Source organism: Cavia porcellus, unplaced genomic scaffold (assembly GCF_034190915.1).
Source record: "Cavia porcellus strain 051 isolate PalLab524CR breed Dunkin Hartley unplaced genomic scaffold, mCavPor4.1 scaffold_1, whole genome shotgun sequence".
Lineage (NCBI taxonomy): Eukaryota > Metazoa > Chordata > Mammalia > Rodentia > Caviidae > Cavia > Cavia porcellus.
The window spans coordinates 93,326,629-93,352,851 of record NW_026947484.1 but is presented as its reverse complement, the minus strand read 5'-3'; the positions used below and the strand labels follow the sequence as shown (position 1 = coordinate 93,352,851).

The window sequence follows — 26,223 nt, the reverse complement described above, 5'->3', positions numbered from 1 at the left end:
ACAATAAGTAACTTTATCCAGAAGTCCTTTTCATCCTCTAATGTCGCTGTCTGTGTAGGGAAGCAGTGTACCACAAGGGCTTATAAAAATGCTACTTATTACTGGAATGAAGCATCGATTGAAACACCCCACTGCTTGGAAGACCTGATAGATTTTAGCAGCTGGAAAAGCTAAGATTGAGGATCACTAGATTAAAAATGATAAGAATTTTTAATGCTCGATTTACCCTTGTACGTACAGAATCTTTCTAGGACTCCAGACTTTAATTTGAAAGATACTGCAGGGCGTACCATAGGCCCTGAGCCTGGTGGTGTGTGATACTGATACTGGCTACTGATCATGGCTAAAGCTGTCCCAGGCTCTGAGCAGTGAAGCACTAGAGCAGAGAAGTCTCTCTGGAAACAACAGATGAAATGTTTTAAAGAAACAATGAAGGTGGAAAAGACTGTCCAGGAAAGAAATCCTGAGAAGCTGAGAAGACCAGAGCCTGAATAAACAGCTCAAATGGAGAAAGAGGACAAAGATAGAGATAACCAGAGTGGATCCAGGTGGGGATGGGTTGCACAGGGCCCTTGCAACTCTCAGGTGTAAGGAAAGTGAAGGGTTTGGCTCTGTATCTTAAACCTCCTGGTGTGGTTGGGAAAACATGAATGAAATCCAACAAGCAGTGTAGTACTGTATCTTCCAGTTCTATCAGCAAAAAGGAGACTATTTATTAGGGAAATCACTATCTGTAAAAGTTGGGAGGAAAATGAGCCACTACTTACCATTTACTTCTTTGCTTTCCTATACTTGGTTTTAACTTTTCCTCTCAAAAACCCTTGAATTAGGACAATGATTTTTCCTCCTACAGAGAAGCCTTTTGGACCAGGTTGGGTGGAGGGCAAAACCAACCTTGATTAAACATTTGCCAAAGTTCAGCCTCCAGTGGAGAAAAGAATTGATTATACAGCCTTAACAATACACAGACTGTCCATGTCTCAGAAAAGCTTTTCTGATTATATTAGCTTGTAGTGAATATTTCATCTTTACTTCCTGTTCCTTTTAGTTTTGTACTGAATTATACGGATTCTTATTTCTAACTTCTCTATCTGATGGCTTATTTCCTAAGTGGCATTGTGAACCAGAGAGTATGTATGATAGTGAATCTGGCCCATATAGCAAGCATCTTCAAAAAGTAACATATATATACATAGAGACACTCTATTAATTAATGAAGTGAATTCTCATCAGTTTGCTTATATTATTTCCTTTTAGGCTCCTCCTCTTAATTTTTCTCAGAATAAAAATAACTCTTATGGGCGAGGGATGTAGCTCAGCAGCACAAGTAACTGGCAATTCCCAAGGTCCTGCGGTTGACCAAACCAAACCAAACAAACAAACAAAAACTATTGTGGTGCTGAATTACGGGCAAACTATGCTTAAGAGTGTCCAGGACAAAATACAAAAGCATTATCTTCACCTAATACTCCAATGTAAATGGAAAACACAGCTTTCTATTCCCTTAGAATAATAAAAGCATGTTACTTTCTGTGGTGACGTCACTTTCTATGGTGATAGTATGTGAGGTAAGATTTAACTTTCCCATAATGTACATATACTTCAAACATCATGTCATACATGATAAGACGTAGAGTGTTATCTGGTAATTTAAAAATGTATAAAAATGATACTGTCAACAACTGGGATTGTGTCCATTTTCCTAGACAAGTTCTACAGCTATGAAAATGTAATGCATAAATTTAATGCATTTCATAGATTGTCTTAAGCAGAAAATAACTGCTACCCAGTTATCTGTGCATGAATTGTGCATCAGTGTTTTTAATTCTGAATATGCTTATTGTTTTCTCTTTGGCTGTGTATTTATATTACATAGGTAGTTTAGGTATTCAGCAGTTTCCTAGATAATCTTGTTTCCTGCTTAAATTTTTCAAATGGGCAAAATCAGAACATGTATACAAATATCTTCACTGGTTTTGCAAGCAGTGCTAAGTTGGGGGTTCTAATGAAGGACGGATCTGTAGACCCTCTTCTGCTTGGGTAAGGTTATTATTTTTGATGGAGCCTGCAGCTTCATCAAAGTTGCACATGGCATGGTAAGGAGGCACAGAGACACTAAGCTAGCTAGCCAGTAATTGAGCAAATAGCTAGATGGCCTCTAACAGTTAATGTATTAGCAAACATTATAGTCAGCATTCACATCTATTACTCCTAATGTCTATACCTGTAAAATTACTCCTGGGCACATCAGCTGTAAATTGATCAGTCTCTTTCTATCTTCAGAGAAGTAACTATCTGCTATTGTATAGAGAAAATATTATGATTGATTAGACTAGAAATTAATGCATTTCAAAAGACAGAAGAGAAGTGAATCTTTCCACTTTCATACATGTTATCTCCTTTACCTCCTCACCAGGACTCTCCTGGGAAGAAGCAGTGTCTAGTACGTGAGCGCTCAAGGAGGCAAAGCAATGTAATCAATGTCATATACCCACTAAGCAGCAGAACATATCAAATTCTGGAATGCTTATCTATCACACCACCTTGTATTAGCATCTCCAAAAATGTTTGTACAGTCAGTACATGAAATTTAAATTTTAGAGGAGATAGCCTCATAGAAAGCAAGATGAAAATTTATCCTCATTCTAAAGATGATCAGTAAAAGAGATTTCAAAACATTATTAAATAACGATTTTTTTCTGTGAAAAAATTTTATGCAAAACTGTCTTCCTTTTAAAAACAAAAAGGATATTTTAGCAATAAAATTGTAAGAGGTATTGATAAGCAGTCCTTTTGATGTCTGTGTATCTTATTTAAAAGGAAGACAAGTACTTAGGAGAATAAAAAGGATTAAGATATATTAAGAACATGCACCCAATACTTAAGATAAGCATAAATATATATTATAAACATATTAATAAAATAGTTTTCAAAAATCAGTACAATAAAAGTGGATTTTATTTTATAAAATAAAAACCATATAGTATTTGATCTCAAATGTCCCTCTGAATCAGTGAAGGCATGGTAAATAATTCACTGGTTCTAATTGTCTATATTTTACATCAAATGAGAGTTCATGATGTACAAAAAAAGTAAAAATCAAAAGCATACTTGATAGCAAAAACCAAATATCTTGATGAAAATGATAGGCAAATGATCTGAATAGACAGTTTGCAGAAAAAAAAAAAGATACAAATGGCCAACAAGTGTGTGAAAAAGATTCTCAGCATCACTTAAACAGCAGGGAAATGCACTCAAAACTACAAAGAGCAACCAGGCTTCACCTGGTAGAACTGCTGTTGTTATAACGTCAAAAGATAAGAATTGGCAAGAATGCAGAATAAAGGAAACCCTTGTACTGTTGATGAGATGTAAACTTGTACAACCATTATCCAAACTAGTACAGAGGCTTCTAGAAATAACAAAAGCAAAGCTGTGGTGTGACCCAGCAGTGCCATTCCAGGGTATACTATGTATCCAGAAGAAATGAAGTCAGAATTGTAAAGAGAGGCTTGTGCTCCCACCCTCACTGCAGTACCGTTCACCAGAGCCCAGGTAGGCAAATCGACCTAAGTACCCATCAACAGCTGTGTGAAGACAGAAAATGTGGCAGAACCTTATATAATAGCAATCGTGAAGAAAGGTCGCAGTGCATTTTAATTTTTAATTATTTTATATTATGAAAGATGAAAACAAAATTTCATAATAAAATAAGAGAATAACAATAGCTAATAAATTGTATATCATTACCTTCAAACTAGTTACACAGTATTTTAATGAAGTTGATTAATATAAACTTAGTTTGAAACTTACTCTGCCTTTTAAATCTATAAAGAGGCTCTACTTCATAATTATAAAAATAGTAATTACACATTATTAATATATAATAATACAGAAAAGATGATTTTTAATGATTTTTAAAAGCTGAATTATAAACTACATGAACACTTTAAACAACTAAATCATGGAAAATAATAATTCAATGGCATTCTTTTATTTTCAGCTATTTTCTTGGGAAAAATTGTTTGGAATTACTGAAAAAAGGTAATTTCACCTTGAAGTTTATGTATCTTCTTAAATAATCTGGATTATCTTCAAGTTAGTTTAAATTCACGTTAAATTTCACATAATCTATTTCATAATAGCTTTACATTTATTTACTTCCTCATATCTCTAACAAAGTCTTGGAAGAAAATAACATACTCTTGTAAGTCACACAGAATACTAAAGAGTCGTGAGTTGGAAGAAACGTGATGTCTAGTCATGGCTGACCAAGTGAATGAACTTACTCAAATCCTTTCTTGGTGGGTAAAACCAACATATCAGCATCTGCTCATTTTCAAGAATTGCTGTATGGGAAACTCTTTATTCATCCAGTGCATGTTAATACTTCACGGTTTCCACTTACAGAGATGTGAAGACAAACACAATATAGTTTCTTTCCTTCAGAAACACAGAGGAGGAACATGTAATAAAAACAGAAATTTGAGCTGAATTTGCAGAAGGCTTCTGGAAGGAAGAAATCCCAAAGAAAATGTTGGAGTTAGTAAAGAGAGAACGAGGGAAAAAAGAGGAGAGCATTCCAGGTAGACAGAGCTGCATTTTCAAAGGCAGTGAGTGTGGAGAAAGAAGGGATAAGCTGAGGGGACCTGTGAATCATTCAGCTGGACCAGAAGGGGCAAAGTCAAAGAAAAGGGTGGAAAGGGTGACAGAATCCAGATTATCAAAAGTAACATGCCACGCTGTGGATTTTCATTTTAACTGCAAAGCTGTGAGTAGCATTGAGGACTGATGAAGGATTGTGAAAAAGGGATATGTATTTTAGAATATTTTAGAATTTTTTTTGAAGGCCACATAGATAATGGATCACAGGATGGAAAACTAATTCAGAATCCATGATGTTAGCTTAGGTGAGAAATTGCAAAGATCTAAACTAAGAGAGGCAGAGCAAGGAGGAGAAAAAAGAATGATCATGAAGTGGTTTGGAGACAGAACTGACAGTCTCGTGTTTGACTGGAGACATACAAGAGAAGGGGAAATAAGGGTTAAAAAAGGTTTCAGGTTAAATAAGGGTTAAAAAAGGTCTGGATAAATAGTGAACTTCTTATCTACAAGATAAGGAAGAAAGAAGATAAGAGGTTTCTGGAGCTGGACAGGTTCAATTTTACGCTGATCTCATTATGATGCAGGACATCCTGTAGTGGTGATGTACAAGACAACTGGATAGATAAAATTCACCTGACAATACTATGAACTATTCAAAGGTGCATAACATTACTCTAAGTTTGTACTTTCATATGAGTATCAATTCTTGCAGGGCCATTAGATAAATTATTATGGTACACATGGTCTGCTCAGCAGTATTCAAACAATGTATTTCATTTCTTTATTGGATTTGCTTGCTTAATGGAAATTATGCATTTCCCCACAGAATCACTTCTCTTATCTCTAATGGTTTGTAGCTTCTTGTGTCCATGTGGCTGGCATCTGGACTGGATTGAAGAGGCTACCAAGCAGATGCAGACAGAAGACAGTACTCTGGAACCCTTCTTTCCTCCAACCTCACTGCCTATCTCACATTTTCCTATATGCATTCTTACTCCCAGCTGCCATGGGGTCATCTAGTCTTAGCTTAAATCAAATGTCCTCTGGCTCCAAGTCCCTGATGAAAAAAAATTTATGGAGTTTTGGACACATTACAAGTTTTACAGCTTTACAGCTGAAATCCTTCAGGTCTTCCTGACCTACTGAAGGAAAAAAATATGTTTTATTTTATTGTGATTCCCAAATGTTCTCCCAGTGTGTGCATTTTTCCAATAGAATGTGCTGGTTGTTTCCAGCAATGTGTTTTATATTATCTCAAAGAGTAGGGAAGCTCTGATAGACGGAAACAAGTTAGTTTTGTTGCCAGTAAAAGACAAAATAGAACTTGCCATGAAAAGTGTGCCTGTTGACAAAGTCTATGGATTGTTTGTGTTTCTTTTTTACTGGGTATATCCTACATAAGTCAATGACTATCATAATTGTGTACCATGTTGGCTTTTTAGATGGAGCTTATATATACATATCTTTCCACTGTGTGTTTGTGTGTATATGTATATTTCTATCCTATGTCCTGATAAAGTTCAAAAGGTAGTTGAGCACCTTTGAATTAAACATTTCTTGGATAATGAGCAGGTTTACCAAACATATGCTGTATGGTTTAGATCTAGAATGTTCCCCAAAGTCTTATGTGCTCAGAAATGGGACTTTTGGAAAGTGATTGGATAATGAGGCCTCTAATTTGATCAGCAGGTTATCCCACTAATAGCATTCAGTGGCATTACAAGCAGTCAGTAAAAATTGAGGGTGTGAGCCTCGTTGAACAGAGTAGGTCATAGGGGCATGACCTTGGGGCCTAAGTCTTGTCTGTCCCTTCTCTGAAGGCCTTTCCATTTTTCTCAGTTTCTTGGCTATCACGAAGGAATCCATTTTGTTGTGCCATGCTCTCTCACCATGCTTCTGTTTTGCCATAGACCTCAAGCAACGGAGCTTCCTGACAATCGGCTGAAATCTCTGAGACCATGAGCCCAAACCTTTCCTACTTTAAGTTATTTATGTCAAGTATCTTGGTCACAATGACAAAAAGCTAGCTAAAACATGCCAAAACTAAATTCTGTCTCTCTTGGGAAATTCCAAATGCCATCATGTTGATGTAGCTTGAATACAGGATAGTTAAATGAGCTCACCTTGATAATAAAATCTGCTGTCAGTGGTCCAGTCATTCTCAATATCTCTTTGTCTGGAAATTTCTGGAAGTCCACACTAGAATTATCCACAAGAAAGTTGCCTGTAGAGCTGAGACTGTTTTCACCTTTACCCCCTTGGAGGGTTTTGGTTTCCAGATCTATATATTCAAAAATATAAATAGGAGAGAAAGATGTTCCCAGGGCTACCATAGATCATAAGCAAGTACAGTTCATCAATGAAGTAAAGAGTTGTGTAAAGGAGAATAATCATTCTTTATATGGTTGACAAATTTGATATTGTGATATAAAGAAAACATATAGGCATCAATGGAGTTTATGGTACAAATGAAATTATTTTAAAACTCATCAGCCAAAGCATTCAAGGAGCCCTATCCACAGTCTCTGGCTTCCCAGGTGAACTCTGTGAGTGCCCCCTTTTACTACGACACTCTTCCTTTGGCTAAACTATTTTCCACATATAATATCTAAATTTCCATCTCAATGACCATCAGCCTAAGATACTTTTCAGTTTCCTCTTGTTGCTTTATGAGATCCAGTGCATTACTGAGTTGCCTCCGTATGTGTGTGATTATATTCATGTATTAAATTTAAAAAAACTCTTTTGGGTTGTTCACTACCTATATGGTATCACTAAAAAAAAAAAAAAAAAAAAAAAAAACAAAACAGTATTGGCTTATGGACAAGGGCAACCATATGTAGTGCTTCTTTTTAATATCATTTTAATACTTCAGCGTTATGCATAGATGTGATGTTTCATAAGTGCTAAAGACAGAAAGAAGAATTTGATGGCAAGAGCACTCAAATCTGAATTCTGCCAATGACATTGTCTATGAAGCATCTTTTGTCGTAGGAAGTTAGAGTGTGTTGGAGATGGTGGTGACTACGGTGTGTATGGCAGAGAACACGGAGTTCTCATAGGATTTAGAATAACTGCCTGTTGCATGAAGAAGGATGGATGCACTGAGGCCCTAGGTCTTGGTAGTAATTCTTGAGCAGAAAGATCAAAGTGCTTGTGAATGGTTCTGAGTTTTTTATTCCAGCTTTAATCAGAATAGCTTGACTCAGATATTTCATAGATTAGTGTTTGGGTCAACAACCATGTTAAGATCTTTGGTAATAATAAAGTATCAAGACATTTGTACTGTATTTTCTTAGAGGTTTGAGTTCTATACCATACAGAGTACTAACAGGTGCTCAAAAAAATACACAGAGACTCTCAGATGAAGCCTCTAGAGCCATGCTGGTAAGCATGTCGGGCTTTATGACCTCTCTGGGTAGAGAGGACCCTCCAGGAGAGCACAGAGCACACGGAGGGAACACTGGAGCAGGGAAATCAGGTACTATTAAACAGAGGAAAGCAACAGTGCTGAGCCTCCACCAGCCAGTTTTCACTCCCCAAGCTGCCTTGCATGCAGTTGCAGAAATATTTCCAGGACATGGATTAACTTAATCTTTGAGAAGTCCTGGGGGCCTAGGCTTGGATCTGAGCATCTGATTAAATTTTATCCAGAATCCTCCCAGCTGTCTTTCTCAAGGTACTTCTAATTAAAGATGAGCTGGCTCAATCAGAGATTGCCTAGTCTGGCTCTGATTTGGTCCAAATATTTAGTCAGTCTTATGCTGAACCAATTTCTGGGAATGAAAGGCAAAAGAGCTACAGCAGAAACAGGGCATTATTTACTCCCACATTTGTTTTGCTGAATTACACGCCAAACACAACACAATGCAACACAACAAAACAAGCAAAACATTTTCTAAATACATGTATGCTACCCACAGCTCACTGACAGTGGAAAGAAAAACAGACTTCATATTGCTTTTCATCATTTAAGATTATCATTTGTTGCTCTACCTACCTACCCATCAAGCTGTTGGGACAGTTAAACTAAACAAGGTTTGGTTCAGTGTCTTAGTGATCACGTAATTAGAAGCTATGGGAGACTAATATACTTAGGAAAATAAACTTTTAAATCTTCTGATTTGGGGATGGTCTTGGCTTAAATATTTTATTTCAGTGTCAGTGCTCATGAAAATACTATTTTTGAGTAGGCTTGTTTCACTAGTAGTTAGTGTTGTGCAAATTTCAAGGGAAAAAACAAATAATTTACATGGTAGTGGTGTGCACTCATATATTGTCTTTTGACAAATGAATACTTACTTTATGGGTCTGTTCAGGATTCAAAAAGAATTTGGGTCCAAGTAAGGTGACTTATCAGTGAGTTTTGGTTTTGTTTAAACTGTACTCTATTTATTCTTTTATTTCACACAACTCTTTACATCCCACCTCGTTAATGGAATGTACTTATTTTTATTTTTATAAGACTATATTTTTATAAAAGCAACGTTTTCACACGTTGTAATTTTCCTTTCCCTTGTTTATCTTGCTAGCATGATTTCACTTATAAACCAATTGCCAAAAAAACAAAGTTGCCGCCTAAATCAGTTTCACAGGCATGTGAGTGGGAGAGGAAGAGAAAAGATGATAGATGACCTTGTGGGAATACAGAGACCATCAGACTGGAGGAGATGAGAAATGTTTGAGGGATCAGCTGAAGTAAGCCTTTCAGTGAACCTTTCATAGAATTGCTAGAATACTCCCATCTCTGTTTATAATAGGCAATTTTCTCATTAGAATTTACAGGTTTATATTTAAATAGCACAAAACAATAATAAAAATAACATAGCTGTTTATTGCTACCTTGGCACTACAGAAGATCAGTCCTCAAACAGGACCCATGCGACCATTTGATCTTTGGGTTTCTAATACTTTCTAATCTATGAGGTTAGGAAATAAAAGCAAAAGAATGCAGGAGAAGAAGGAAATATTAGAAAGAGGAAAAAGAAAAAAAGGACAAGAAAAAGATATCAGAGAGAAACAAGAGACAATGAAAAATAATATTCACAAAAGTGTAAGCATATGCGTAACCCATGAACAACCCATTGGGACCATCTATTTTGTATTTTTCAGGATGACTGTGGTTAGAGATAATTACCACAGAAGTCCCCAAAAGATAAACAGAAGCACTCAGGATACCATATTATGATAGAATGGAGAGATTTGTGCTCTGTGCTTTAATCCCTTCTGGGAACAAAAATAAATAATAATGGATAACATTTCCCACCCCCTCCTCCCAAAAAAAAAAAAAAAAAAAAAAAAAACTCACACAACTGAATTTACTCACACAAGTGATCAGGTCCTTTTAAGACAAGGCGAATATGTCTACTTCCATATGGAATGGCAACCACAGTATCATCCACTAGGAAGAAAGAAAGCAGCCTTAGAAACACACAGTTCGACACCAAGTTATTAATTACCTCCAACTTAAAGGTAGCGAGTTAATGTACCTCAGAAACTGACAATTGTTTTCTGTGCATGTTTAAAATGGGAGAACCAGTGTTTGAAATGGGAAGGCAAATTAAAATTTCTACCTCCCTCAGCCCTGGTTAATGTAGGAAGATTTGGACTTTGTAAGAAAACATGAATTTTGATATGTTGAAAAATATATTGGCAAGTTTCCCTTTTTGATTTTAAAATGGTTTTATGTCATTAAATTTGCTGAAATTAGAGCATTTGCATTGAATTAAAACATAAAAATAAGTTCTAATGTTCAAAGGATGAATTCATTACATCAGAACTTGGACTTCTCCCTGGCATATTATTTTGGATAGGGAGGAAAGATAGGAAGAAGGGAAATGTATTTGTTTCTATGCTTTAAACTCCTAGAGGACAGGAAGCCTGCCTGTGGCTCTTGAGTATGCTTCACACTCACTGAATCTAATACTACGAATTGTGAGTGATCCATATAGGATTACAACATTTTCACACACAGTTCCTCTTTTCTGAACATTCTTTTAGGAAGCTGTATGAGTCACAGATCATTTTATCATGCATTTTTTTTACAGTTTTTATTTTTTATTAGTACATAATGATTACATTCCTCGTGGGGAGTGGTGCAGGTACCTAACACATCTCAAGTCTTTTTTCAGTTCCTCCACCATCTCTCAGTTCCCCATCTCATTAGCAAAAGACCTGTCTCCCTATTTCCTTTTATTTTGCTCTTTATTTATAGTTTGGATTTATTATATAAGAGAAATCATGTGATATTTAAACGAACTTAAATTTATTAAAAACAATGGTTTTAAGAAAAATTAGAAGTAGATTATGAACATCGCAATTATACTACAAGAACTGTCATAAGAACTCCATTTGTGATGATATCTTATATTTCTATGGCACTGCAGTTTCATTTTCAACAAAATTATGCCACTTATTTTGGTATCCACAACCTGTGACATAGCCAAAGAGGATTTTATGATGGAGAAATGCAGCCTCTAAGAAATCTAATGAGGAATCCAAATTCAAATGGACAGAAAGTCACCCAAAAAGTGCAAGTTCTTAAAATCTCACTAGCATATACAAAATCTCTGTGAGAGTCTCAGTTTCTAGATCTTTGCAATATTATACATTATCATTCTGTTATTGGAACAACTTATTTTACATAAAAGAACTCCCCAATTACCCAATGTCTCTGAATTTTAACATTACTATCTTGTCTTCTGGGAGAATTTAGTTTAAATAGTTTAAATAAGTGAATCTCAGACATTATCTAACTTTGCTGATCTTTAGTTTTCTTGTTCATAAAACAAGGAAACATAACTTTAGAATACTGTTGTGGATAGACATAAATGGATATTGCTAAGAGATGCTATTGTTTGAATTAGAACAGTCCCTGCAAAGTCCCCTGTGTTGGAAAGTGCTTGGATCATGGGAGCACTATGCTCCTCAGTGGACTGGTGCACTGATGGGTTTCTGGAAGATGTGCTGTCAGGAGGTAGGTTATGGTTGGAAGAGGTGGGTCACTGGGGTACTGGACAGGCATATCTCTCTTTTTGGCCTCTCCTCTGTTCTTTGCTTCCTGGCTGCCAAGACATAAATAGCTTCTCACTGTGGTGCCTTCTTTCATGCCACTTTTGTGTTTGAATCTGCCGACTATGGACCAAAACTTTTAAAACTAAAACAAAATAAATCTCTTTTCTAAATTGTGGATATCAGGCATTTTGTCTCAGCAACATGGAAAGTGACTAAGACAAATGTATTATCTGAACATAATAAGTATCTATAAATTATTTTTTCTTCCACTATCATAAATTTCTGAGGAATAGGAACCGAAAAAAATTTATTATTGTTTTTTACACTTCAAGGCCCCTAGCACATTGCCTGGTGATTGAAGAAGGAGAATCAATACATCTTAATTCTTGTCATTAAATGATTACATTTACTGAGTTCTCTACAATATTGAGTATTCTACTCACGCTATAACTTTATAGCTGTTTTTAATGTCATGCATTGTTGAAGAAAAGGCTGAATTTCAGAAATTTATGGCATATAAGAATAACAAAATGTAAGGGGAATATAGAAAAGGCACACAAAAAATGTTAAAACTGGGCTCACAGAGCCTTACATGCCTTGCACAAAGCCATGCATTTTTAAGTTGGCAAAAGAAATTCAAAGCAGTTAAAACAATGGGCTTCCACAAATAGAATGTCTTTGTTTATCCATGGGTCACATAAAGTGCAAGTAAAAGGGGAAGCTTTCTGTTTGGCCAGGCAATGCACAGCAGCAGGCTTCTGACCCACACACAGCCCAGGCCGGCTCCTTCTCGCTTTGTTGAGAACTTGCATTCCACACACTGAATTGTTAACCCTGGCTTCTGGCTGATGAGGTAACATTTGTAAGCTACCAGAAGAGAGAGGAGGAACCTAGAAGACTATTAGAGAGGAAGGTAGGGTGGAGAAAGCAGACCAGGCAAAAGCAGAGTATCTTCTGATGCCTGCTGCATTTGACCAGTTAGAGGAAAAGCGGAACCATTCATGATAGTGCCAATTAAGTGTTGGCATCACACAATTTACTCTTATTATGAAAGGTCTCATGGACTCTAGGAGGTTCATTAAGAAATCAGTAAATTCATTACTTTATTCTACAAATAATCTTTAAATATCTCTTAGTGTTGTGCTCTATATTAAGGGCTAATAATTTACAGATTATTAACACATAATCTATTAGCCTCACAAGATGTTCCCTGGAAAAGGAGCCTAAGACATGTAGGAAAATCCTACATGCTGTACCTTATGCATGGTGATTCCCAAGATACATTAGTAGTTTCTTAGGAACATTGAAGAAAAAAAATCCAAACATTTGGCTCTGTTTAACTTAGGGTATATACAATATATTTATCCAGGAAAACTTTTCCTCATATATCAACTGTTAGCATCACCTGATATATCTCAGACCATCATTAAGAAACTGCTTTTCATTCAACAAAAAGCAAACTAGGAAAACATTAAACATTTCATTTACCACACAATGATAAAAAATAACTCTAAGTTATATATCTGTAAAAGCTTGTCTCGTTTTCTGATAAATTCTTAGTGATTAGAGACAGGTGGGGACTCTTTTACTAAGCATCTACTACAGTACCATGTACAGAGAAGTTTTTTAGGGAACCCGGAGTGTGTTAGTAGTCTGGTACCTTTCAACATGCCTCTTCATAGAGGAATGAGCTGGTGTGGCTGGTGACTGTGCCATGCAATCCTCTGGATGTCCCTTATTACAAAAATACATTGTTCTATGACTATCTACATCTGCCCTAATCTATTCTAGCAATGTTGACACAATCATGATGGCAGTTTTTAGGACATATTTCTATGTTACTGACAATTCTAAAAGGCCTGCTTTAAAACATAGGTAGCCTCTCTCCTAGTTAAATAAACAAGCCTTTTATTGGGATCGTATATTCTCTCATATACACATATGAGTTACAAATGGCCTTTCCCAAAAAAAATTTGATGAAGGATTGTACCTAAAAGATTTTCTTGTAAAAATCCACCTAAATATGTATATTCTATATCCTTGTATATTTTATATTAAATTTTAAAATCTTGCCATTTGTAACTGCTCTGTATAACTTACTGGTATATCAGAGAAAGGTGATAATGCAAATACTTTGAAAATTTAGGATGTCCTATTCTGATATATGAGTTTATCTTATTTTTAGATCTGTTGATAATTTCACGATTTTAAGGAATCTTCCCTCTGAACCAATAGGAGTAATATTTTGTTTTAATTATTTTAAATGAAAGGGTCATTACTGTTAACAAAATTGACTCTGTCTAAATAAAAATTTACCAACATTGAAGAAATTTTAATGTTATATTTTAAATCTTCATGCCAATTTTATTTCCCCTTAAATATTTTATCTTCATATGTACTTGGTTAGAAAATCCTATTGTCCAAACACCCTATGTCTCTGATTCTAAGTAGAATAACTTTTCATACTTTAATACGTATAAAAGCAGACTAAATCTTTTTAGCACAATTATTATTGTGCTAAAGTCTCTCTCACACAGGCTATAATCATGCTACAGCTATCTTTGCCCACACTGGTGCCAACATCAAAACAGCATCAAATTGGAAAAATGCATGTTAGCGGCTTGGAAGAAAATTCCAAAATCAGAGTGGAACATACTCATTTAACTCCTAAGAATCAAATGATTGTTGGGATTGTGGGGGAGATGAGGAATCAGAGATGTTCAACAACATTCCCAAAGAGGAATCCAAAGCTGTTTAGCACTACAGAATTGCAAATGTGAATCCGGAGGCCAGCACCAAGACTTCTGCTTCTTGCCTACTATGAATCGCTTTTACATTCTTCCTGTAACAGCCAACATGTGAAAAAATAGAATAAAACTATGGTTTTTAAGATACTGAACATCAGGCAAAGATGTACAGCAATTCTTGAGAGTCAGGAGATAAGATATTGCCCCAGAGAGCAATATAGTCTTGAGAGTTTCTTGGTGGTAGCTATGGAAAAGAGGACGGGGCGGGGAGGTGGGGGGAGCAATTGGGAGATTCTCTGAATGGAAGTGACAAAGATTAGAGCCCAGGGAATCAAAGTAGTTAGGATTTGTGAGACAAACTACTGAGAAAGAGGGAGAGCTTTACACAAATATAGCTCTAGAAACCTGAGATGATCCTTTTTAAATATTCAGAAGCATAGTGATCAATACCAGAGTGTGAGGAAGCTATTTTAGGCTGGGGGAAAGTACAACCAGAGAATTACAAAGAAGAGAACATGACGTTCACTCATGGCTGAGGACAGTGTCTTATCTCACCAGCCAGACAGGAGAACTTTATGATTCATGGAATATTGAGTATTTCGAAGGGTCTTGCCTCAGTAAAAGGACACAATTAACTCTATGTGAAACATGGATTTAATGGCCACTTTCAAGTTTTAAGACCCCAAGAGGACCAAAATGAGTTCAAATAACTTAATTGCTCCCAGAATAAAGCTCAAAAATATTTACAGGAATACAAAAAATATCTAGTACCCAAAAAAGTAAAACTTTCAATGAGTGGCATCCAGCCAAAACTTACCAGGCACATAAAGAAACCAAAAAATATGACCCAGACTAAAATGAAGTCCATTAATCAAAACACAGAATAGATACTAAAATAGCTACTATTAACTGTATTTTATATGTTTAAAAGTTAGGTGCTATTAAGATACTCTCAGGACCACAATATTTCACTAGTGAATACTACCAAGCATTTTAAAAAAGAAATAATTTCAAACCTCTATAATGTTTTCCAGTAAACAGTAGGTGAAGGATCATTTTCCAACTAATTATATGATGCCATTATTATTATACTGGTACAAAAACTGAACCAAAGATAGCAGCAAAATGTAAGATAAAAGAAAAATAATATTATAGATAAGTGTGTCTTATGAAAAATGATGTAAAAGTCTTCAAAAAATTCTGAAAAATCTATATAAACAATGGCCGTGACTAAGTAGTACTTATCTTTGGGTCAGTTTATGACCAGAGTTGAGAAGGGTTTATCCCAGGAATAAAAGGTTGATTCTTTATTTGAAAATCAATTAATATAGTCCATTATATTAAAAGACTAAAGAATAAGAACCACATATCATTTAAAGCAGAAACCAAAATGGATAAAATTCAGTATGCATTCATGATAATAATACTTAATAGACTAGGAAAAGGAGGGAACTTCCTCAATTTGATAAAGAGCATTTATAAAAACCTACATCTAGCTAATGCTCATTGGTCAGAAATGAAGTGCTTTCCTCTTAAAACTGTGAATAGGATAAAGAATGAACATATTCATCACTTTTACTGACCATTCAATTGGTTGCCCTAACTAATACAATAAGGCCAGAAAAAGAAACAAGCAGCTAATAATATGAAAAGAAAGGAAAAGAATCCTTATTTGTATGCAGCATGTTTATGTAGAAAATTCCAGTAACTTACCAAAAATTTCTCAGAAAATTAGTGAGTTTATCAATTTACAAGATATATAGCCAGTATACAAAAATCAATTATGTTTCTATAAATTAGCAATATACAATAGGAAACTGAAATAAAGAATACAATGTCATCTGTAGTAGCTTACAAATACAAATGTCTTTTTTTTTTTTTTTTTTTTTTTTGGTCTTTTTCCTTTTTATCGGTACCGGGGATCGAGCTCACGACTGCCTGCTTGCAAGGCAGGTGCTTATGCTGCTGAGCTAAATCCCCAGCCCCCAAATACAAATGTCTTAAATTTAACTAAAATGTATAGGATCTGTATGCTATTATATGAGCTGATAAAAGAAATCAAAGACCTAAATAAATGGAGAGACATGAAGTTCTCACAGACTAAACAATTTAGTATTGTAAAGATGTCAATTACTTACTTCTCTCTTTGTCAAATCCATATGGAGAATTAACATAATTCTAATCAAAATTCTGGAAGCAATCATTTTTGTAGATATGGGCAAATAGATTGTAAAATGTGTATGGAATGTCAAAGAAGCAGAATAGCCAAAAATTAATTTGAAAAGAGGAATAAAATTGTAGGAATCATACTTCCTGATTTTAAAACTTGCTTTAAAGCTATAGTAACCAAGACGATGTGGTATTGGTGAAATGCACAGATCAGAATGGAGAATAAACAAATAAGACACACAAAAATGGCCAGTGGAGTTTGGACGAATATTTAATTCAGGAGAGAAAATGTCTTTTCAACTAATGGTGCTGGAAGAATTGAGTATTATATGAAAAAATAAACCTAGATATAACCTTATATATTATAGAAAAGAACTGAAATGAAGTTGTAGCTCTAAAGGTTAAAATGTTAAACTAAAATATTTTTTAAAACATGAAAGAAAATATTTATGACCTGTGATTAGGCAAGAGGTTCTTAGACATGACATTAAGTGCATAATTCATGAAAGAGAGAAACTAAAATTTTGGTTTTCATTTAAGTGAAAAGCTGCTACTCTGTGAAAGATAATGTCAAATGATTTTGAAAGAAAGGTGCTCTCTGAGAGAATATACACTACATGCACTTATATAGTGAATTGACACTATACCAAAGAGTAAGTAAACAGAATGAGATACCATTCAACCTGCCAAAGATATCCATGAAACAATAAATATGTTATGCTACATGGTAAAGGAGAATTAAGGTTATTGATGGAATTAACATTGCTAATTAACTGACCTTAAAGAAGTTATCCTTGATTATCTGAATGGTCTCAACAAAATCACAAACATACATGGCAACAGAACAGGGAAGCAGAAAAAAGGAGGTTAAAATCAAAGAGAGAACTTAAGGTGCTATGTTGCTGGCTTCAAATGTGCCAAGGACTGCATATGGCCTTCAGTAAGTGGGATATCAAAATAGAAGAAAAATAGATTTTCCCAACGGCTTCTAAATAGACCACAGCCCTGCCAATTGCTTGATTTTATTCCAACAAAACTTGTTTTGCACTTCTGACTCTTCAGAATATAAAATACTAAATTTGTCTCGCTTTAAGTCAAGTGCTACCCTGGTATAGTAGCAGGTGCAAACTAGTACATCATGACAAGATTCAACATTATTGGACATGAGGAAAATGCAAATCAAAACAATGATGAAATATCCCTGCATGTCAATTAGAATGGATGAAATTAAAAAATAGTGATAATATTGAGTGACAATAAAAATAGAGAGGAAAAGAAACTGTCATGCATTGCTGATAGACATTTTAAAAATAACCACTCTAGAAAGCAATCTGGCCATTTCTTAAAATGTTAAATGTACACTTATCATATAACCCAGCCATACTATTTCTAAGAGGTGATGCCAGGGAAATAAAAGCCTGTGTCCCTACAAAGATGTGAACATGAATGATCATAGTAAGTTTATTTGCAATAGCCAGAAAGTGGGAAAAACTCAAATGTCCATCAACAGATGAATGGATAAAAAAAAGTGATCTGTCTATACAATGGGATTATTACTCAGTATAAAATGAACTACTGAATTACTGAAATATGCTACAATATTAATGAACCTCAACTACGCTCTGTGAAAGAAGCCAGACAGAAAAGAGCACATTCTGAATAATTCTATTTAGGCCAAACCCTAGAAAATTCAATCTCATCTGTAGTGACAGCTATAAATCAGGGGTTTCCAGAGGACAGGTAAAAGAACAGGAAGGATGTTATGTTTTGCATCTGAATGTCCCCCTAAAGCCTCATGTGATCATATGGTAGGAGAAGATTTTCAAAGACAGCTTGTTAAACCTGGACCTCTTGTTTTCATGCCCTTACTTCAGAAAACAGTTACACTGTTTCCAGCTCAATTCAGCAGGGGGCAGGGTCCTCAATTTGTACATATCCTCAGCCTATGCAAGAAAGGAGATGGTATGCTTATAAAGGACCCATCCTGAGGTAGGAAGCCTGCATACAATATAAGGCCTCCCCTCTTTGCCCTTGTTGCTTTTCTGTCTTCTGCAACCAAAACTTGTTGCCCCTCTGCCATGCCACCCTGCCTTGGAGCCAGCAGCTTATGGGCTGAAACCTCCACAAACTGTGAGCTAAATAAATCTTTCCTTCCTTAATTTTGGGCATTTGGGTATTTTGTCTCAGCAAAGAGAGAAAAGTACCTAAGACAAAGGACTAGAAGGCTTTGGGAAATGAACATATTAATGATCTTGGTCACAGTGATGATTGCCTTGGTGTATGCATATGTAAAAGTACACCAAATTGTATGCTAAATATGTTGTTGATTAAAAACCAATTATAATCCAATAAACTGGTCTTGTAGAAAGAGCAGGAAAAAAGAAGAAAGAGACCAGTACTGAATAATTTCTTTATATATTCTTTTTAAAATGCTATATCACCAGGGCTCCTGATGATGAAGAGAATCAAAAGTGATTTAGGAGTTTCAGAAAGTTTGGCTCATCAATTTATTTTATTTGTTCATATGCACATGAATAATGATTGAAATGTCTAAATTTAAAACAAGTCTTTTAAAAACTGCAAAGTAAGAGCCCCAAGTGATCAGACAGTTCTGTGTTATGACTTCTTAGTTGCAATGGCAGGGTTTTTCTTTTTGTGCAGCGTAAAATAATGGTGCATCTTTCAATCACCAACATGTTAGACTCAAAGAAATACAGTAAACCCCAAATCAGTTCACTTTCCATCCTCCCCAGAACTGCTGTCCAAGTCATGGTCACCTCTAGCCTAGTTGACTGCAGTGGCTGCTTTTCCTACTTCTCTAGTTGTTCCTGCTATAGTCTACGCTCAACACAGACAGGGTGAACCCTTAACAAAATAAATTAAATCTGGGCATAGTGGCACACACCTCTAATCTCAGCACCCTACAAGGCTGAGGCAGGAAGACTAAGTTTGAGCCCAGCCCAGGAAAATTAGCATCGTAATGAGACCCTGCCTCAAAAGGGCTTGGATGTGACTCAGTTCAAAGGCCTTGGGTTCAATATCAAGTCTGCACCCTTCCCTCATAAAGGATGTCAAGTCAGGTCATTCCTCTGCTTGAAGTCCTCCATGATCCTCTTCTCATTCAGACTAAGATCCAAGTCCTTACAAAGCCTACAATGTCCATGTCATTCTTCACCCCACCTCATAACCCTCTGCTTTCATCATCTCCTATACTGCTTTTGAATCCTTCTATGCCCCTTTTGAATCTCAGAGTAGCATCTTTGTTCTTCTGAAATATGTCATGAATGCACATTCCTCAGGATATTAGCATTTGTTTTTTCTTTCCAAGAGCCTGGAATTCCTTTCCTTTTTCCTTCTGTATTATGCCTTCTCTTACCACCATCAAATTCTTGCTCAAATACTTTCTCATTATTGAGTCTTTTTCTTATTAATCTACTAAAAATTGCAATCAATTTTCAGCTCCCTTGGCTGGGAACCCAGCCTCATCTCACATTCTTCTTTCCTGCATTACTTTTTCCATATTTCCTACCATATGTCACATACACATTTTATTTATCTGTTTATGTGTCTGTGCCTCATGCTAACATGTAAACCCCATGCAAAAAAATAGACCTTGGTTTGGGTTTTCTTTGCCATGCTTCCAGCACCAAGAACAGTTCCTCAGCACATAGCATGTACCCAGGTCAGTACTTGCTACTGAATCAATATATATCCTTGATTGGCTTGTGAGTACAATCTGAAGCAGCCAGGCACATGGTGGTAATTTATTACTATTGTTTTTTTTAAACCCCTCATATATTTTGCACTTATTATATAGAGAGATTTGTGCTTTATTATAAACATACTTTGCCTTAAAATCTTTGAATCAGAATGATAACCCAGGAATATATTAACCATGGCCATTATAAATCAGTATAAACCATAGTCTGAGAAGTATATCCTCAGGTAGTAGGAACATCATTTTATCTTGATACAAAGTAGCTTATTTTGCCCTTTCTATGCATGGGGTAGAGGACAAGCTTTAGGATACTCAAGTGATTTCAAAACATACAAAAATATACAAGAGATGTGCAAAGCTGGAGATAACAAGATAGCAAATAGGCTGTCTTTAGTAGACAGTCTTTTTCCTTAAGAGGAAGGGGGGAGTTTTGCTATATTTTGTTTTATTTTCATGGTCTGAATTTATAATAGGCAATTGTAATGTCTTTATACAAAGATGGTTTCTTTTTATCCACCAGCAAAAATGGTGACCATTTGATAAATTCCTCTTACTTTTCTTTTTCCTTCTGGCACTTTCTACCATGATCTTTCTCCACTCTTCTGTTTTTTCTTTGTTCCCTTGAGTCTTGATAATATAAGGGGGAAAAAAAACTTTGGATATAAATTTAGAAAGAAAATGAGTTCAATGTGGGGAATCTGAGTGCTAGGAGTTTGAAGTGCGCATGTGGCTGGCTTATGGTTTCTTTTGGCAGAGCATGAGGACAGAGCTGGCAGAACTCCTGCAGACCCACAGGGGTGGAGCACAGCTCACCTGGCCAGTTCTCTGGGCCCACAATGCAGCCTTATCTCCCCTGTCTGGGGGCTTTCCTCAGTCTGTAGAGAAGATTCTTCTGGGGTGCAGAAAACATGAGCCAGGTAGTATGTTCAGCATCTGCTATAGATTGTGGTGAGGTACATGCATATGCTGGGCTCTATTGATATAAATCATTTTGTCATGAGGCATCATCAGTGCTAAGGTAAATGAATCAATTGCATTTTGTCATTATGTATAATCATCAAGTTGTATATGATATGATTTACCCATTGTCAGTCTTGACTAGTGTGGAGTTCCTGGAGACACCCAACAGGTCACTATCTGCCGGAGTTGACTCAGGGGGTAGAAGACTGCTAATTTCAAGGAGCCAGAAAGTCTTGAAGACAAGATGTTTTGCCAGCTCATGCAGAGATGGACCTTACAGGGAAAACAAGGAAGCTCCCAAGGGGACCATCAGATAGAAGTTAATTATTTAGGCAAACTGTCACCATACCTTGCGTGCCTGCCTTGCTACCTAAAACCAATGTGTGCACTTCGCAAAACGCTATTGCCTTTGTTGTTCCTTGATAAAGCTGAAGGTTTGAGTTTGGAGCTTCACTCTACTTCGGTGAAGACCTGAGGCCCCTTGACAAAGATATTCTCTGTCTCTTGCGTCTTGATTTGTCTCTCTAACAGGGTTTGTTGGCTTAAATCTGACAGACCAGAGCACTTTTCATTGAGGTATTTATTTGCAGGCTCGGAGATGACCTATGGCTCTCGGTTTGCTTCAGTTTGTTCCTTCAAAGCTTTCCCACCTGTGTTCCAGTGATTCAGGACCCGAGAGGGTTGCTGATCATCCCTAACAGGCAGGTGAGAGAAATGTCTCTTGAGCTAGTGTTCTAATTCCTCTATGACAACAGGAAGGTGGGTGACATGAGAGTAATGCAAGACTCCACCGAGGAAACATGCTCTCAGACCTATTCCTGTACAAAGGCAAGTCCTAGGTTCCTAGATAATTAGAATTGATTTGATTTTGTCACAAATAATTAGATATCGCTGGGGATTTAGCTCAGTGGTTTAAGCGCTTTCCTGGCAAGCATGAGGTCATGAATTTGATCCCTGGCACAAAACAAAACAAAATACCCAAAACAAATGATTAGGTATATTTTAATCCTTCCAAAATTCCTTAAAGAGTCCTGTAAGAGTGACATTTTAAATGTAATTTTTCAAATATCCAAATTTTTTCTTATTTTATTTAGAGAAAAAAGAAAAACATAAAAGGGTATAAATAATACAGAATTTTTAAAAACCCAAGATACTGTAATTATGAAAGGGAAAGTGCTTTAAAGATATAACTGTATACATTTTTAAGATAGCTAACCATACTACTAAGTTTTTGTTATTTCATCAAACAGAATGGTCTGTACTGTCATTGTTTGATTGTCTACTTTTTATGCTTTGATTTTGTAACTTGAACAACTACTTCTAAGATGACAATATCTAATTTATCAAATATCCAAATTTTTAAATGTAATTGAAAATCATCTCAGGTATTTACAAAAGAATTATGCCTTTTCCTGGTTTCCATCTTCTAACTTCTTTAATTTTTCATCTTATAAAAGAAGCTACAACACACAGTAGCAATGAAAAATCCTTCCTGAATAGGCTTTATCAATGTTTAACTTACTTCATCTTTCATTCTATCTGCCAGAGTCTTCTAAATTTTTAAATTTTACAGAATCACATTTTTCACTGCCTCCAGGAAGTTACAATGCTAACAGGTCCCAAAGTTGGACTTCCAATCTTTCATGTGCTTAAAAGTTCTCCATCTTTTTCCTGTCCCTAGAGATTTACCCTTATGGCAAGTGGTCTTTTCATGACTTCTGTGACTAGCTCTCCATGCATATCAGAACAACTATACCTGCCTTTCTTTTTGACCTACAACTCCATTTAAAGTCATAAACCTGCCATATGTTAATTGTTTTCCTCCAACTAGTCAACACTAAAGAGAAGAAAACTATACTTAGTAAACTTATTCATTGGTATTTCCCAACCCAAGAGAGCCAGGGAAAGGGATAATCAAAGGTCTATTGAAATATCCTGTAGTAGTAGAATCTGGAGACAATTGGCCAGAAATTTCAACATAATTCTAACAATAAATGTCCTTGAGTACAAAAGATATCTTCTATCTGTAGAACCTAGAACAGTAGCCATCACAGAAGATAGTATATTATGACATGGTCTGGGTTAATCTGTGACTTGTTATTGGCTTAGGTGTCATGGAATTTCTGCCATCTACCTAATAAGATTCAGATAGGTGGGAATCTGAGCTACTCAAGCTTGGTCCATCTATCTGTTTCTACTAAAGAGGCAGTTACAAGATAGTCCAGTGGAACAGGTGCATGATTTGACTTTGGAATCAGTCTCTGGGCTCAAATCTTGGCCCTGCTATTTTATGGCACTGTGACTCTGAATAAGTCACATAATCTTTATAGGTCGCAGGTATCTTATCCACAACCAGGAAATTAATCCTATTATGCTCATACAGTTGTTGTAAAGATGAAATGAGATGATCTTAATGAAGTTCTCAGCACATACAATCACATACCATCCATGCAATCTTTAATTCTGAAAGAACCTGTGACAGCTCTGAACAAAGACTACTTTGTCAATGAAGAAGAGCATGTGATTTTGCAATGGGAGGAGGACATTTGTGTGAACTTTTGCAATCTCCCCACTATATTCACTAGTCACATCTGACTATACAAAAGGCAGGAGCTGGGATGCAGTCTGTCCTCCTGTTGGGTAGTAATATGCATGTTTGCCCACAGAGTCTCTCTAGCTCACTTCTGCCATGCCTCAGAAGGAAAGTTTCCTTCCTTGGGGTGATAACTGGTGACTTGACCTGTCCCACTGAAACAAACTAATGAGGCAAGAACATGAAACCTTCTACCATTTCAGATTCCTCTCCGCTTTCATGGAGGTGTCGTTGCTTGATTTCTTAAAGAAGCCAGAGCTAAGCCAGGGGAGGATAACATGCCAATGAGAACAGAGGTTGCCCCATCTCTGTAGTGTCTTACATTTAGTTGCAGAGAGCTGGGATTTATATTGCCCTCGGACCAGCCGGCAGGTGGACCCATCTCCGGTGCAGACCCCACAGTTATCCTCCTTAGCGGTGCTTCCCAGCTGGTGGTCGCAGCCAACAATCTAACGAGAAAGAGAGATGTACAATTCAACTGGGCACCTAACAAGACAGAGACCCGTGGGCCAATCACCACAAATGACCCTCCCTTCATTTCTGAAGGGCATAAAACAGCCTTTCTAGAAGGGAGGACTGAGTTAAACTAGAATGTAAATCAAGCTAACGAGAAAAAAATTCAGCATGAATAAAGATATATTTACAATTCAAATATACAAACAAAAAATGTAGACAAGAGAGAATGGGAGTACAGGCATAAGAAAGGATGAAGAGAAAGTAAGAGAAGAGAATTCTCTATTACTGATGATATAGAATCAATTTCAAAAGAATTCTCAGTATCAATAACTATGATTCACCAAATGACAAAAAATACAGCTATGAGGTAACTGTAGCTGAAAGCCTTCTATGAATAATCTCCATGTTCCATTTGTTCCTCAGGATGTAAGTGGCAGAAGGACATGGGTTTTTTGTATTGCTTTTGTTGATTCCAAAACTGTTCACTGAACCGTCTTAATACATGTTTTCAGAATGATACAATAGTAAAAGCGTTTCCTTTTCTAGCTAGCACCTCATCTAAGAAAAGAGAAATATAATTGGCTAACAGAGACAAGATTAATGTATGTGTGTGCAAAAGGGTGAGAGCTGGTACGGCAGGCAGACGTGATCAGTATCAAGACCTTGCTGTTTGCCTGGCCCCATCCGGACCAGGTACAATACCAATTGCTCACTAATGATCCTATAAGGTATCCCCATTTGATACTTGAGGTCATGAATCGTGTCCAAGGTCACTTACCCAGACAAGGGCTAAATACTGTACTTCTCGTAAAAACATTTATACCTGGTCCAACTGGGTTTGACAAAAATCACCATTTACAACGTAGGTAGGTGAATTGATTCATATCGTTACTCTTTCTTTCCAGTGTTGGCATTAAAAAAAAAACTAAACTATACCAGGTTGTACATTTTGTAGTTTTAGTCTGAATTAATACCAAAAGAACTAATTCTATTCTCAAACCATTTCAATTACTATTTTTGACAAAAGGAGAATAAGACTGATATTTGAAGGGGCTTATTTCCAAAAATTCCTCCTGCTTTCCAAAATCTTGCCTTTTTTGTGGATTTATTTCCCTTGCGTACCTCATATATTAGTAACCATAAAGATGTACTTAAGCAAATGTTTTAAAATATAGCTATTGGATTTAGCATTCTGTTATCTTTGTACTCTATTTTTAAGATGTGATAATATTTATGGCTCCTTTAAAATACCTTTTAAAATAGATTACAAAGCAACAACTCCTGCAACACTTACACATTTTTTGAAATGTAGACATAGCAGGAGAACATAGTGCTGAGCTTTAAAGTGGGGAGCAAAGGGGAGTTTGCTTCCTCCTGCAGGTTTATCTCAATCTGTTCAGGGAACACAAGGGGGCCAGATCAGAATTCAACCAAGTTTCTTCCATGCTAATCCAAGAACATGGTGGCTTAAGACTTCTTTGGTGTACCTCTATATGGCTATGATAAAATCATCTTCAAAATTCTTATCTGTACATGGACCTGAATTTACTCCTGTATTTGGAGCAGAGTGTGAATGTTTTGAAGATGTATCAGCTAAGCAACACTGACCCTGCTATGCCCCAGATACTATGCTAGAAGCAAAGCTCAATGGTGAATCTATAAAGCAGGAAAGGGCCCACCCTCATAAATTTACAGTGTAGAGAGGGAGGGAGATATTACTCAAATAATCACATAAATAAAAGTGAAACAATAATCACAAGCAAAGCTGGAAGATACATGGTATTCTGCAAACATAAAATCCAGAGAGCTTATTTGCTTAAAGAGGCCAGTGAAGATTGGACGGAGGAAGGGCTGGAGCTGACAAATGAAGAACAGGGATTAACAACTGAAGGCAGGGATTGCTGTGAGATTTATTGTATCCTTTACTAGCTCATTAGTGAGGTGCGCGGGAAGACCAGGTG

The 26,223-nt window shown here is 36.2% G+C and overlaps 1 protein-coding gene across 4 annotated transcripts in view; it reads right to left on the bottom strand.

The window, feature by feature from the left end:
- The window catches only part of Adamtsl1 (ADAMTS like 1), a 927,295-nt gene that overhangs the window by 240,586 nt on the left and 660,486 nt on the right, over nt 1-26,223 (bottom strand). For 3 of the 4 annotated variants that reach the window (XM_063251663.1, XM_063251668.1, XM_013155112.3), the window contains 3 exons: nt 24,129-24,255; nt 9,932-10,006; nt 6,729-6,886 (listed from right to left, as the gene is read on the bottom strand). In XM_063251663.1, the coding sequence (XP_063107733.1) occupies nt 6,729-6,886; nt 9,932-10,006; nt 24,129-24,255 (360 nt within the window). The remainder of the gene's footprint in view (nt 1-6,728; nt 6,887-9,931; nt 10,007-24,128; nt 24,256-26,223) is intronic. The other variant, XM_063251679.1, reaches the window with a different exon arrangement.